The sequence below is a fragment of the Halichoerus grypus genome, chromosome 6, assembly GCF_964656455.1.
Source record: "Halichoerus grypus chromosome 6, mHalGry1.hap1.1, whole genome shotgun sequence".
Classification (NCBI taxonomy): Eukaryota; Metazoa; Chordata; class Mammalia; order Carnivora; family Phocidae; genus Halichoerus; species Halichoerus grypus.
In genome coordinates, this window is record NC_135717.1 from 82,651,830 (window position 1) to 82,666,284 (window position 14,455).

General features: G+C 52.6%; 1 protein-coding gene across 12 annotated transcripts in view; it reads right to left on the bottom strand.

Moving 5' to 3' along the window:
• Positions 1-14,455, bottom strand: part of SCNN1A (sodium channel epithelial 1 subunit alpha) — a 40,298-nt gene that overhangs the window by 8,650 nt on the left and 17,193 nt on the right. For all 12 annotated transcript variants that reach the window (XM_078075523.1, XM_078075521.1, XM_078075520.1 and 9 more), the window contains 3 exons: positions 13,919-14,278; positions 2,718-2,985; positions 1,680-1,870 (listed from right to left, as the gene is read on the bottom strand). In XM_078075523.1, coding sequence (XP_077931649.1) covers positions 1,680-1,870; positions 2,718-2,985; positions 13,919-14,274 — 815 coding nt within the window. In that variant the 5' untranslated portion in view covers positions 14,275-14,278. The remainder of the gene's footprint in view (positions 1-1,679; positions 1,871-2,717; positions 2,986-13,918; positions 14,279-14,455) is intronic.

A 14,455-nucleotide genomic window follows, 5' to 3' on the forward strand; every position in this document is an offset into this window, starting at 1 on the left:
GATTCCTGCTTTCCAGGGCCTGGAGGAGGGGAGGGAATGGGGAGAGTGACTGTTAGTAGGTGCAGGGTTTCTTTTCAGGGTGAGGAAAATGTTCTTAAATTAGATAGTACTTGCACAATTCTGTGACTATACTAAAAATCACTGAATGGTATACATTTAAAGGATGAATTTTATGGTGTGTTGTATCTCGATCAAGCTGGCATTAAAGAAAAGATTATGGAGAGAAGGAGAAAGCCATGATAAGGGGCTTCAATTCGATTCCGGAGGCCATGAGAGACAGTGGAGGATTTTAAGCAGGACTAACTGGAAGAGCTACAGAATAAAGAGAGGATTTGGAGTCAGAAAGACAATGGGAGGTGAGGGGATTATGATAAGCTGGGTGAGAAATGATGAGGCTCTGAGCTAAGAAGTGACCTAACTGTCAAGACTGAGATGAACTCTGGACTTGCCGCTGATGGGGAGGTAAGCCCGGGGCTGGCACAGTGAGAGGACCATTGGGAAGGTGACATTTAGGTGGCAGGTGTAAGCCTCCCAGCAGGTAGCACCTGTCTTCCAACAAACATGAGGACGAGAAACAGGAACAGAATCTTGCACTGGCCAGAGTGTGTGTGCCAGGTGAGGGTGGGGGCAGAAGCAGGTGACATGAGAAGCAGTGCATTGCAGCGACATGAGAAGGAAGGGCCCCTCAGCACCCTTCCTCAGCCTGGCAGAGACAGCGAGATGGCACCTGAAAACGTGAAGATCAAGCAGCAGCAGGAGGAGGGGAAGGCGGGAGTAGGAGAGGCCAGAGGCTGCCACCTGCCATGACCTCTTTGCAAGGACATAATGACAAGTTCTGGCAGAGGGAATGCCTGGCGGGCAGTGCAGGGGAGTGGGAAGGATCCTTAGCTAGGGCTGGCCTGGCGGCCTAGGGCAAGCCACATTCACCTGTTGGAGTTCAAGAGCAATGAGACCCATTTCTCCCTGCGGTTTACAAAATGCCCTCACATTTATCTCATGAACTTGGAGATGGGTATAATCAACATCCTCATCGCTTGAAAAAAAAGTGCCAAAAGGCCAAAGATTATATTATTTTTCCCATTCGGTATATCCCAAATTCCTAAAACAGTGACTGGCACACAGCCCAGATAGTAAACAGTATTTGTTGGATGAACACTGAATGGATCTCATTTCCCACCCCCCACCCCCCATTTTACAAAGAAACGGGCTCTGCAGAGTGATGTGAAATGCCTAGAGTCACCTGGCTGGGAAGTTACAGAGCCACAGCAGGGACCCAGGTTCGCTCCCTCATTCAATCCATGCTATTTCCACCAAACCATTACTGTCCACCTTCTCCAAGAAGATGACCTCCCAGGCACTCTTAAGTTTGGGGCTAGTGACAAAGAGGCCTTAGAAAGATGGAGAAGCATACTTCCAGCCATTGGAGTCTCAGAGCCAGGGCTCAACTCCAGCCTTCCCAGGGCATCCATATTCAGCTGTCTGACTCACACCCAGCCCCGCAGGCAGCGAGAGCGGCAGAAGCCCTGCAGGATAATCCACGGGACAGAGGTGTGGACCTGAGGCGCTTCCCTCTCCTCCCTGCACCTGAGCATTTCCTGGGCGCTGCCCACATGAGCCTCAGATGGGCCTCAGGGAAGGAGACCCTGTGGGGAGCAGGGAGCCAGGCAGGAGGGACTCACGCCTGATTGCAGGGGGCCTGGTTGAAGCGGCAGGCGAAGATGAAGTTGTCCAGCATGTCCTCCCCCGGGGACGGAGAAGTGTCCCCCAGGCGCGAGAGAATGTTGATGTAGTGGAAGCGGTACCACTCCCTCACTGCATCCACCCCTGACGAGTAAGTCTGGTAAAAGCAGTCCGATTTGTTCTGGTTGCACTAGACACAGAGACCACAGGGTGTCAGAGGGCCAGCAGCAGGGTCCAGGCTGCAGGGGAGGCTGAGGTCAAAGGATGAGTGGTCTGGGGTCCCGAGGACTGCTAGACAGGGGTGGGGAGCCAGGAGTGGGGAAGAACAGAAGGCAGACAGAAGCTGAAGCCCGGAGGACAGTGGACCAGGAAACCATGGGCTTAAGGGAGTGGTTGGCCAAGGAGACCGGGAGCTGTGCACACCTTGTGGGTCATTTATACAGTCTCCGCGAGAGGGTGGAGCAAGCATTCGTCTCCCCATTTTACTGATGGGAAGACCGAGGAATCAAGAGGTTTGCCCTAGCAACTGCGCCAGGACGAGAACCCAGGTCTCCTGGCTGTATGGTCCACTGTCCCCAAACGGGGTCTCTCTTCCTTCCTGTGTTACTCTCCCACTTCCGCTTATTCTCCATTTTATTTTTTATTAAAACACTTTTTTTAAGTCTTTTTCCTGTCTCCTTATTCTCTCTTAGGCCCGCAGAGTCCCAGTTCCCTACTGATGGGTCCCAACTGAGTCCCACCAGTGGGGCCTGACGATTCAGAAAGGTGCTTTTTCCACAACGGATTTGACTTCCGGCCGCTGGAACGCTCCCAACGGAGGCCGGGGCGAGGAGACCCCACAAGCCGGCAGAGAGATGATAGTTATTCAATTAATGTATTTTGCCAGCGGGCCGGCGAGGTCCCGCCTCCCGTCGCTAGGCAACAGAGGCGGGGTCCGGAAAGGCAGCCCAGTCCAGGGCGCCGGCGGAACCCGGGGGCCGGGGCGCCGGGGCGGGGCGGGGCCTCCGGGGGCGGGGCCTCCGGGGGCGGGGCCTTACCAGCTGGAAGCCGATCTTCCAGTCCTTCCAGTTCACTTGGGGGTTGTTGTCCCGCACAATGGAGGCGGTGCTGCGGGCTGCGCGGGCCCGGGAGGGCGGGGCCGGGACCGCCAGGCGCTGCAGGGGGTGCGGCCAGGTCTCCCAGAGGTCGCGGCGACCGCGGGGGTGGGCCCCCAGGGTGTTGGAGGAGTTGTATTTGTACAGGTCGTAGAGCGTCTGCTCTGTGATGCGGTCCAGCTCCTCCAGCTCCTCTTTAATTTGCGTGTACCTAGAAGGGGCGATGGGAGGAGGGTCGGACTGGGGGACGGCCTCGCGCGAGTGCCTGGCCCCTGCGGGCCTCAGTTTCCTCGTCCGAAACCGGTGAGGTCGGTTCATCAAGGAGAAGCCTGCGGGGAATAGCTCTGGTGGCTCCAGGGCTCTCTCGGAGGACGGGGGACGTGGGGGTGTAGACAAGGTGTTCCGCGGGGGCAGTGGAGGCGACCGTGAGCCCCTGCGGTGACGGCATTTATTACGGCCTGTTTATCAGAAGGGAGAGGCGGGAGGCGCCTGGCTGTGGGGCGCTCTCCTCCCACTCGCCCTGGCCGCGATGGGAACCCGGAACTCGTCTGCCCTTTGCCGAAGCGGGAGAGGGTGTGGCCTCGTCCTGCGCCCACACGCTCGCTCGGACCGCGCTGTGCGGGTCGGGGCCTTTGGGCCCGTCTGCCACCCGGCACCTTCTAAATTAGGGGTGCTTAACTGCACTTCTAGAATCTCCCCAGGAACTTTAAAAGTACAGATGCCGCACACGGCCCCTCCCATCAAAGACTCAGTTTTAATGAGTGATGGGTGGGGCCCAACACCAGAAGTTAAACACTGTCCAGTATAAATCATCACATTCCTTCTCAGTACAGGCCCTATTACCATCTCCATCATGAAAGTCCATAGTAGCAGTGCCTTAGGGCTAGAATCTACCAAAACAAAATACACACAACCTAGAACTAATAAATTCAACAAGGTTGTAGGATACAAAACCAATGTACAAAAATTAATTGTATTTCTACATATTAGCAACAAAAAGATGGAAAAATGAAATCACAAAACAAAACCATATTAAATAACATAAACAACATCAAATACCAGGAATAAATTTAATGAAAGATAGGCAAGAGCTCTATCCTGAAAATCATGCTGAGAGAACTCAAAGGCCAAAACAAATGGAGAATTACATGAGTTCATGGGTCAGAAACTCTGTATAGTTAAGGTGTCTCCCAAATTGGTCTTGAGGTTCAGCACAATCCCTATCAACATTTCAGCAGACATTCTGAAGAAACGGACAGGCTGATTCTAAGGCGTATGTGGAAATGGAAAGAATGTAGAGTGGCCCAAACAATTTTGTTTTTAAGTTTATTTATTTATTTTTAACTAATCTCTACACCCAACATGGGGCTCGAACTCAGAACCCTGAACTCAAGAGTCACACACTCTTCTGAGCCAGCCAGGCACCCCTCAGACAATTTTGGAAAAGAGCGAAGTTGGAGTACTTTATCTGACTTCAAACTTATAGGGAAGCCACAGTTAGCAAAACAATGTAGTGCTTATGTAAGGACAGACCAAACTCACATGTATACGGTCAACCGAGTTTTGACCAAAACACCAGTTCAATTCAATGGGGGAAATAATTTTTTCAAACAGATGGTGCTGGAACAGCTGTATGCTGTATTGAGAAGAAAAAAAAAGGAAACTCAAGCTCTACCTCAGTTTATACACAAAAATTAAGTCAGGTTGGATCACAGACCTAAACATAAAATTCAGAACCAGAAATATTCTAGAAGGAAACATCGGAGATACCTTCATGACCTTGAGGTAGGCAAACGTTTTTTGGAAAAAAAACATCTAAGGAAGCAACTGATGAATCACTAAACTCTACCTCTGAAACTAATAATACATGACATGTTAATTAATTGAATTTAAATAAAATAAAATAAAAAATACCTTAGGAAGAATTTATCCTGCAATATAAAGACCTCTTACAAATCAGCAATAAAGAGGCAAATTGTTTTTAAATGAACCCAAAACAAAACAAAAATAATAAAGTAAAAATGCACCAAAACATATACACAGTCACTAAACACATGAAAAGTGTTCAACATAATTAGTCCTCAGGGAAATGCAAATTAAAGCCATAATGATTGATTCACTATGGTATACACCTGAAACTGAGAGAATATTGTTCGTCAACTATACTTCAACAAAAAATACAAATTTTAAGAAAGGCAAACTTCTAAAAAAAAAAAGGAGGAGGAGGAGGTACCATTTAACATCCATTAGGAAGGCTAAACCTAGTGCCTGGGTGGCTCAGTCAGTTAATCATCTGACTCTTGATTTCAGCTCAGGTCTTGCTCTCAGGTCCTGAGTTAAAGCCCTGCATTGGGCTCCACACCCAGCGTGGAGCCTACTTAAAAAAAAAAAAAAAAAGCCTAAACCTAAGGTATAATTGGGCGCCTAAAAGACTGACAATGTCAAATGCTGGTGGGAATGGAGAGCAGCTGGAGTTGCAGCTGGTGGGAGTCTAAAATGGCACAGTCGGGTAGCCCTCGACTACCAAAGTTAAACACACATCTACCTGATGACTCAGCAATTTCACTTCCGGATATTTTACCAGATTCCACTCCTAGCTATTTATTCAAGCACAATGAAAACATAAAGACTTGTATGTGAATGTTCATAGCAGTTTTATTCATAATAGCCAAAAAGCTTGAAAACAACCCAAATGTCCATCAATACCACTCAGCAATAAAAGGAGGCTGATACAGGCAAAAAGAATGGGAGAATTTCAGAAACATTAAGGTCAGTAAAATCAGTAAGTTGAGCCAGACACACGCAAAAAAACCCAAAGTCACATTGTGTCAAACTAATTGATGGTGACAGAAGTCAGAGAATGACCATGGGAGAGGGAGAGGAATGGACTTCAGATGGCCACCAGGTAATGGAAATGTTCAGGATCTTGACTGTCAAACCTCAGTGAGGACTTAAGATTTGTGCATGTTATTGTATATCAATTATACCTCAATTATTTTTTAAGATTTTATTTATTTGAGAGAGAGAGTAGGTGAGAGAGAGAGAGAGAAGGAGCAGGAGGAGGGGCAGAGGGAGAGGGAGAAGCAGACTCCCTGCTGAGCAGGGAGCCCACCGTGGGACTTGATCCGAGGACTCTGGGATCATGACCTGAGCCCAAGGCAGACGCTGACCCGACTGAGCCACCCACGCGCCCAATTATACCTCAATTAAAGAAAAAGTCAATGGGGCGCCTGGGTGGCTGAGTCATTAAGCGGCTGCCTTCAGCTCAGGTCATGATCCCAGGGTCCTGGGATTGAACCCCGCATCGGGCTCTCTGTTCAGTGGGGAGCCTGCTTCTCCCTCTCCCTCTGCCTGCTGCTTCCCCTGCTTGTGCTCTCTCACTCTCTGTCAAATAAATAAATAAAATACTTAAATAAATAAATAAATAAATAATAAAAAAATAAAGAAAAAGTCAAGGGGCGGTGAAATTGAGCCCTGCATCGGGCTCCTCGCTGGGCATGGAGCCTGCTTAAGATTCTCTCTCTTCCTCTTCCTCTGCCCCTCCCCTCACTCACACTTTCTCTTTCTGTCTCTAAAAAAAAGTAATAATAAGAGGAAGGAAGGAAGGAAGGGAGGAAGGGAGGGAGGGAAGGAGGGAGGGAGGGAAGGGGAAAGGAAGGGAAGGGAAGGGAAGGGAAAAAGTCAAAAACCTGTGTGTCAGGGGCACCGCCAGAGATCCGGGTTTCGTGGGAAAGGGTGGGGCCCAAACAAGATTGTTTTACAAGAACCCCAGGGGCCCTAACCAGTCTCTAGGCCATATCCTCACTACCTCCTCCACTTGGCTCGGTTTCTCTCTCCTTCATAAAGTCTAGCTGGCTGGGCCCCAGGCATCAACTCCAGCTGCCCCTCCTCTCCTCAGAAAATGTAGCTCAGGTCAGAGGTGTGTGTTTGACACTCCCAGAGACTTGCTTGTGATTGGTAATTATAAACGATGGCAGAAATGGCTAGTCTTTATTGAGCACTTACTCTGAGCCAGGCACTGTGGTATTAGAATGGACATTATTTAATGTACTCTTCAGTGTAATTCAGCAAACTATTGGCCATGTCAGCTAATACTATTGTCATTCCTTTTTACAGGTGAAAAACCTGAGGGAGGTGGCTTGTTCAAGGTCACCCAGCCAGGAACCGGGTCAGAAAGCGCTCTATCCACCACACTGTCCTCCTCTCTGTCCCTGCCGGCTCTGGCTAGTTGAGGAGGTTGGCAAGCTGCCCCAGAAGGAGCACCGGAGCCAGAATTGACCAGATGTGGGTCCTGGTGTTCCGGCCACACACTTCAGCAGGGTAATGTTGGTAAGTAATTCAACCTTTCGGAATCCAGCCTCAGTTTCCCCACCTGTAAAATGGGCATAGCACTAGATCTGCATATGACGTGAAGCTCTCAGGGGGTTAAGAAAACATTCAGTGACACAAAATAAAGAAGCCACTGAATATCAGGAAGACACGGGCAGGAGCCTGAAGCCCGGGAAACGCAACCGTCTTTCTCCTGGTCACATAGGAAGAATCCAGGTCCCCCAACCTTGGCTGGAGTTATTTTCACATAGGCCACCACATCTCTGGCTGAGCATTCCCTTTCCACATCCCCATAAGCTGTCTCAAGTTCCTCTGTGCCCCTCTTCTGCCTTGTACACCCCCCTCACCCTCATCATCGACTCAGAGTGGTCTATCACCTTCTCTAGCCACATTGCTCCTCCCCACGGAGCCCCAGGCTGTCCCTATGCCAGTTCTCCCCTCAGCCCACCCCCCCAGTCAGCTCCTTCCTGCCCCTTCCAGAGAGGCCTCTGATGAGACCCCACCCTCCACCCCCAGAAGAGGCCAGGCTCCATACAAAACACTCCCTCTTCAAGGTCTTCTCTCCTTTTTTGGGGGGGAGAGACGCATTCCCATATCACCCCTTCAGAAAACAAATCTCCCTCCCCTTCAGCTGACACCTAGAACCAAGAGAAGTGACACTGAGTAAAACCCACTAATGACATCAGATCTTATCCTGCAAGCAGGAGGGTGCTGGCAAGAGGAGAGCAGGGCAGGGGAGGGAGTTAAGAATGCAAACATGGGGCTTTAGCAAGACAGTCCAGCCTTCGAACCTTGACCTCCTACCCAGTCACCGCCCCCCCATCTGCTCTGCCGGACAGCCCTACACTGGAGGGTGGGCACACCCTCACAGAATTCAGTCAGGCAGGCATTACTATCTCCCTTTGACAGCTGAGGAAACTGAGGACCATCCATCACCTGGGCAGCTTCTCTAGGGCCACTCAGCAAGGAAGTCCCAGAGCCAAGATTTGAGCCCAGGCTCTGGCCGACTTCATGGTCCCTGCTTTTCCCACTACTTCTGCCTCTGGGCTCAGAAGCACTTGAGAATGGGCAGCAAAACCTCCTTTCCCTGCAGCTGGCCATCTCCCCTCTGGTCCCTCTTCTCCTGCCCAGGGCAGACTAGCAGAAGCAGGGAGACTGAGGGACTTAGGGGCTGAGACCCCGGCCGCCTTCCGGTGTGCATCTCCTCCCTCCCCCTTGCCCCTCGATGGCCTCCTCACACAGGAGAGCCCTTCTCACTGGGCATTGGATTTGCCCAGGCCTTTGTCCCACCCCCCAGGAGGACCCTCAGAGAGCATTCTCAGCCAGCACTAGGCAGGATGGGCACTGGAAACTCACCAGCTTCCTCTCTAGCCAGTGTGCATCTGGGGACCTACTCCCCTCCCTCCCTCCTCCAGGGACCACCTAGAAACTTTGACTTCCCTTTCTTTGGCCCCTTCCTCAGCCCCATTCTTCTCCACATCTCAGCGCTTCCAATCTGCCTCCCAGGGGAACCCTTCAAGACACACACACACACACACACACACACACACGGCCTCTGGGAGCTCAGCCTTCACCACGCTGTGTTCATGGGCAGGTGCCCTGGAGCAGCCCCTCAGCTGTGAGCAACTCCTGAAGACAGAGTCAGCCCCTCTAGAGTCAGTTCTGAGCTCTCAGATTGCATGTTCAATTCAGTTCTGGCCGCAACATTTTAAGAGCAATAGATGTTCACAAACTAATGCTTGTTCGGAGGAGGGACAGCCTGGGGGGTGAAAGCTCTAGAAACCATTTCATCCAAGGAACTAAGGAACTAAGTTCTAACAGGCTCTGCAGGCGGATGTCTGAGCCTTGCCCACTGTTTAGATGGTTTGCCTTGGAGCAGTCACTTATCCTCTGTGCCTCTGCTTCACCACCTATAAAATGGGACTAAATGTGGCATCCAGTTGTTACGGGAAGTAAATGAGAGTTAATACATGAAAAGTCCCGAGAAAAACACCCAGCAGAGGAGGCACTGTGCAGCTCCTGCTATTGTCTTATTATCGCTACTGTTGGTGGGGAAGAGCAGGCCACGGAGACATGGGGGCACTGCCTGCCTCTTACCCACCATGTAACTCTACGGGCTTAAAAAAGTAGAGCCTAAGAGCAGATTCCAATGCTGGCCCCTCCGCCTAACAGCCGGGCGACCTTTGCAAAGCCTGTAGGGTCTCAGAGCCTCGGTTTCCCATCTGACTCGGGGGAGGAATCTCCTTCCTTATCTAACAAGCTCAGGAGGAGGATCAGCATTGATCGTGGATTTTGCAAGCTGCATGGCCGGTGCTGCTGTCCGAGTCAGTGGGTGAAGAAGGAGAAGGTGTCTACGGTTCCTTCCAAGAGACAGAACCAGGAAGAGACGCTAGACGTTTTAAAGAGGCCAACTGCAGCTCTATCTAAGGAAGACGTTTGGTTCTTTTTGAAGAACCAAACGAAGGCTCCATGCCCATCCTGGAGCCCAACACGGGGCTCGATCCCAGGACCCCGAGATCGTGACCTGAGCCGAAGGCAGACGCTCAACCAGCTGAGCCACCCAGGTGCCCCTAAGGAAGAATTTTCTAAGGACAGCTGCTACAGAAGTGGGGAGGGTCCTGAAACGAGAAGGAGCCCAGCCCTGGGGGCCAAGGAGGGCAGTTCTAAGAGTCTGGGCTCTCGACCCTGCCAAGCCTGCCACCTTGCAGGGTTAGGACTAGAAGGCCCAACTCAGAGCCCTCCCTCCCCACAGCGTCTCTCTTTGGGGAGTTGCCCCTCTCCTCATCCCACCCCTGTGCCGTGCCTCTGCTTGGCCATCTTGGGAAAGGGTTCCATGACCTCTTTTGTTGTCTGAGAATCTCAAGCTCTTCCTTAGGTCCAGCCTCAGTCCCTCCCGGGACAAGACGAAAAATATGTTCTCCGGCTCTGTTTTCCCTCGATGTGGATATGACTGGCTCTCTCTCTTGGGTCAAAAAAGCCCTTTGTTTGACCAGAAAGAAAGGGACTGCGCTGGCTGACGCTTCCCACTGGATTCTTAGTGCTTCCTTGCTTAGTATGGAAGGTCTTCAGCCCTTGCCCCCTCGCCCAGAAATGACAAAGCCGCCCAGGACCGCTCCGCCTCTGCTGGCCGTGGGCATCCTGCTGCGTCCCTGCTCTGACTTTGCCTCATTCCTGTTATCTCACCAGCTCTTCTGTCCTGTCCACTGGTCTCCGCCTCCTCCCTGCTGCTTGCCTGTAGGAATCACTCGTCGGGCCCATCTCCTATACCTGGCCCTGACCAGCAGCCATGAGTCACGCTTGGGTCACCGCCCAGCCAGCTGCATTAACCTGTCCACCCACCCCTGCCTCTCTCCTGGAACAGGAGCCAAGTGCCCTGGATCCCTCTCTCCTGCTGAGTATTCCTGATGAGTACCCCTCATCTTTTTTTTTAAGATTTTATTTATTTATTTGAAATGGGGGGGGACAAAGGCAGAGGGAGAAGCAGGCTCCCCACTGAGCAAGGAGCCTGATGTGGGGCTCGATCCCAAGACCCCGGAATCATGACCTGAGCCAAAGGCAGATGCTTAACCGACTGAGCCGCCCAGGCGCCCCGAGTACCCCTCATCTTATTCCTCCTCTTCCCCATGGGCCCCCACCAGCAGCCCAAAACCCTGTGGTGCTTCACCCAGCCCCTCCTTAAAGTGCAGAGGGAGAAAGAGCTTTGAAATCAAACACACTTGGTTTGTGACTCAGCTGTAACCTGAGATGCACTGGCTGCTAGGTGGGGTGGGTGGGGGTGGCAGGGTGATTATTCACCTGTGTGAACTTGGCCAGGTTACTTAACCTCTCTGGGCCTCGATATCCTCATATATAACACAGGACTAATACTAGTACTTACTTCAGAAGTCTTTTGTGAGAATTAAATAATTTCATATAAAATGTAAACTTATATCTGGCACATTAAGTACTATAGAAGTGTTAGCTATTATTTTTTTTTAAGATTTTATTTATTTATTTGAGAGAGAAAGAGCTCACAAGCAGGGGGAGGGGCAAAGAGGGAGGGAGAAGCAGGCTCCCCGCCCAGGCAGGGAGCCCAATGCGAGCAGGAAGCCCCACGCGGGGCTCGATCCCAGGACCCTGAGATCATGACCTGAGCCGAAGGCAGATGCCCAACCAACTGAGCCACCCAGGTGCCCTGAAGAGTTAGCTATCATTGTTGTTATTTATTATTTGCTGTGTGACCTTGCTCAAATTATTTCACCTCCATTTCCAAATGGAAATAATAATAATTTCTTAACCATGGACTTGCCAAGATTAAGTGAGATAGTGCTTATAAAGCACCCAGCACAGGGGCGCCTGGGGGGCTCAGTCGGTTAAGTGTCTGCTTTTGGCTCAGGTCATGCTCCCAGGGTTCTGGGATGGAGCCCCATGTAGGCACAGGGCTCCCTGCTGGGTGGGGAGCCTGCTTCTCCCTCCCTTTTTGCCCCTCCCCCTGCTTGTGAGCTCTTTCTATTGTGTCCTAAGGTGTGTCACAGACCAATCCCAAGACCTCTCCCTCTCCTCACCTCTCATGCTGTCTCTCGATATCTCGGTCTCTCTCTCAAATTAAAAAACAAAACAAAACTCTAAAACATGAAAAAAAGAAAAAAATAAATAAAGCACCCAGTGCAGGGATGAGCATGTAGCAAGTGTTCAACATTGTTCCCCATGCTCGGGGGCCTTCCCTGGCTCCCCTCCCATCCTGGGTGCACTCTCTCTGCTAAGCCCTGTGGCCACCAGTTGCCTGGTGAGAGAGGCACGGAATCTCACGGAGGAGAGATTCTTTCTGTGCGGACACCTGCTTCCCAGCCTGCCGCTCTGGTCTGGCTCCCGGGGCTTTTTCCTGGCCTGCCCATGACCTGGCCCCTGCAGAACCTTAGGTAATTTGCAGGCCTCAACAGATGGAGCCCGGTCCTCTCCATCTCCCACCTGTGTCTTCCAGGCACAAATATTTATGAAGAACCTACTACCCAGCCTGTTGTCCCTCCCACCTGCCTGCCTTCCCAACTCCCTGCTGGCTCAGAGCGGTCCAGGGTCCCACCCCTCCACCATGGCCCAAGGGGGTGAAGGAGAGTAAGTGGGGGAAAGATCAGGGCAGGGAAGCAGCAGAGGGTCAAGAAGAAGGGGAGCAAAAGCCCATGGGCACCAAGGAAGAAAAATGAGGCTGAGCAGGTGTGGGAGGAGGGGAAGGAGAGCCAGGAAATGAGATGTAAACATCTGACTACAGACTTCATCTACTCCATGTCCCGCACCTGGGGTATTAAGAGGAGGCAGGGGTTTGTGATCAGAGAGAGGGTCAGAGAGTAAGTCACAGCTCGGTCACTATCTCGGTGACCTTGTGACTTGTCTGTCTTTGCCTCGGTTTCCTCCAATGTTAACTAGGGGTAATAACAGTCCCTGCTTTGGGGGGCTGCCGGGGGAGCTGGGGTGCTGCAGAGTACTTAGCAGTGGGGGGTGCACGAAGCAGCTTCTCAGGAAATGCACCCTTCACCGTGAGGGCATAGGGAGGCCAATCCGTGAAATAGCCGGCAGTGTTTTCTCTGTGGCACAGGACGTCCCAACCCTTAATTGGTCTGTGACACACCTTAGGACACAATAGAATGCATGGGGGGCCTCCACCCCTAGTAGGTGACCAATCTCCATCAGCCGTGATCGCACACACACTCATGCAGTCACACCCGCAGGCACTCATAAATCTTACACTCCCTGAAGGCAGAGACTATGACTCTCACAGTCTTTATTAGACTGATCACACTGTCCTGCTGTTCTGGTTTTTGGGGTTTTTTGTGTTTTTTTTTTTTTTTTGTCCTGCTTTTATTTGTGCTGCCTGTCTCTTCTGTCTTACTCTATCTTCCGGTCCCCAGAACCTAGAGAAGTGCCTGGCCTTCGGTGAAGATTGAATGAATGAATGAATGAATGATCCCATTTGCAGGGGGCCTAGCACTGTGTGGGGCATGCTCCAGGTGCCCTAAAGGTGCTGCGCAACCCAGTGAATGAATACAAATAAAAGGCATATATATATATATAAACACCCAGCCCCGACCTCCTTTCTTCTCCATGGTTACCATCCCCTCCGGCTTCCAGAAAAGCTGGCAGAGTAGTGATGAAACCCAAAACTGCAGGACACACCCAAAGTCAGGCACCTGGCAGGTGAGCCGTACAGCCCGGCAGGGGTCACCGCTGGACCGGGGGCTGCTTTCTGTCCTGTCCTGGTCTCCTCTAGCTCTATCCCCAGCCTCAGGGCTCTGGGCCCGCTTCGCTGCCACCCCCCACCTTGCTTTCCCGGAAACAAACTCCCCCTTCTACGCCAAGACCAACAGACCGGGGCCCAGCCCCTGCCCGCTCCCACCCACCACCCACCACCCGCCACCCGCAGCACCAGCCACGGCTTCACCTCTCCATCACATTCTTCTCTCCAGGTGGAGGAGGCCTTGTTCTTCGCCCTCCTCTTGCTCCGGGAAGGGATGGGAAGGATCTCTACCCGGCCCTTTGGAGTTATCCGCATCTCACCTCATCAGCACTCCCTCCCACTCGCGGACTTAGAAGGCAAGTGAAGAGCGGGGCGCTGTCGCTCCCACAACCGCACCGTGAATAAGCCGCGGGCGCTCGGACGGCCCCGCGGGTCAGAGCCGCCAGCCCATCAAGTCGGGGAGTCCCTCTCCTGCCCCAAGGGCGGTCTACCTGGGCGCAGGAGTACCACCTGCTACCGCTGGGTCTGCGGGTCGGCCTCTGGCCCCTGTGAACCCCCCCTTCCCGGCGCCCGGGACGCGGCGGAGGGATCCGAGGGCTGGACTGACCTGTAGGGATTGAGGTTGCAGATGGTGACGGCGGGGAAGACGAGCTTGTCGGAGTTGAGGTTGATGTTGAGGCTGACGGGGTAGCTGAAGTACTCCCCGAAGAGCTGGCCGAACTGCCAGTACATCATGCCGAAGGCGCAGAGCCACAGCACGGCCCAGAAGGCCGTCTTCATGCGGTTGTGCTGGGAGCACACCAGGCGGATGGCGCCATGGATGGTGGTGGTGGTGCAGAAGGACTGGAAGAGGTCTCGGTAGGAGCGGTAGAACTCGATCAGGGCCTCCTCCTCCTCCGTGGGCTGCGGGGGCGCCGCGGGTTCGGGGCCCAGCCCCTGCTCCTCCCGCTGCTCTCCTTTCATGAGCCTGGGCGGGGGGGGGGGGGGTCATGGAGGGCCGGGGGTCAGTGCCGAGTTCTGGGCCCTCGTGCCTCCCCCATCATCACCTTGACCCAGAGTGAGGCTGCTCCTGGCCAGGCCCACATCCCGCCCTGAGCCCCCTCTTCTCCGCCCCTCCCTCCCTCCCTCCACCTTCCCCGGCAGG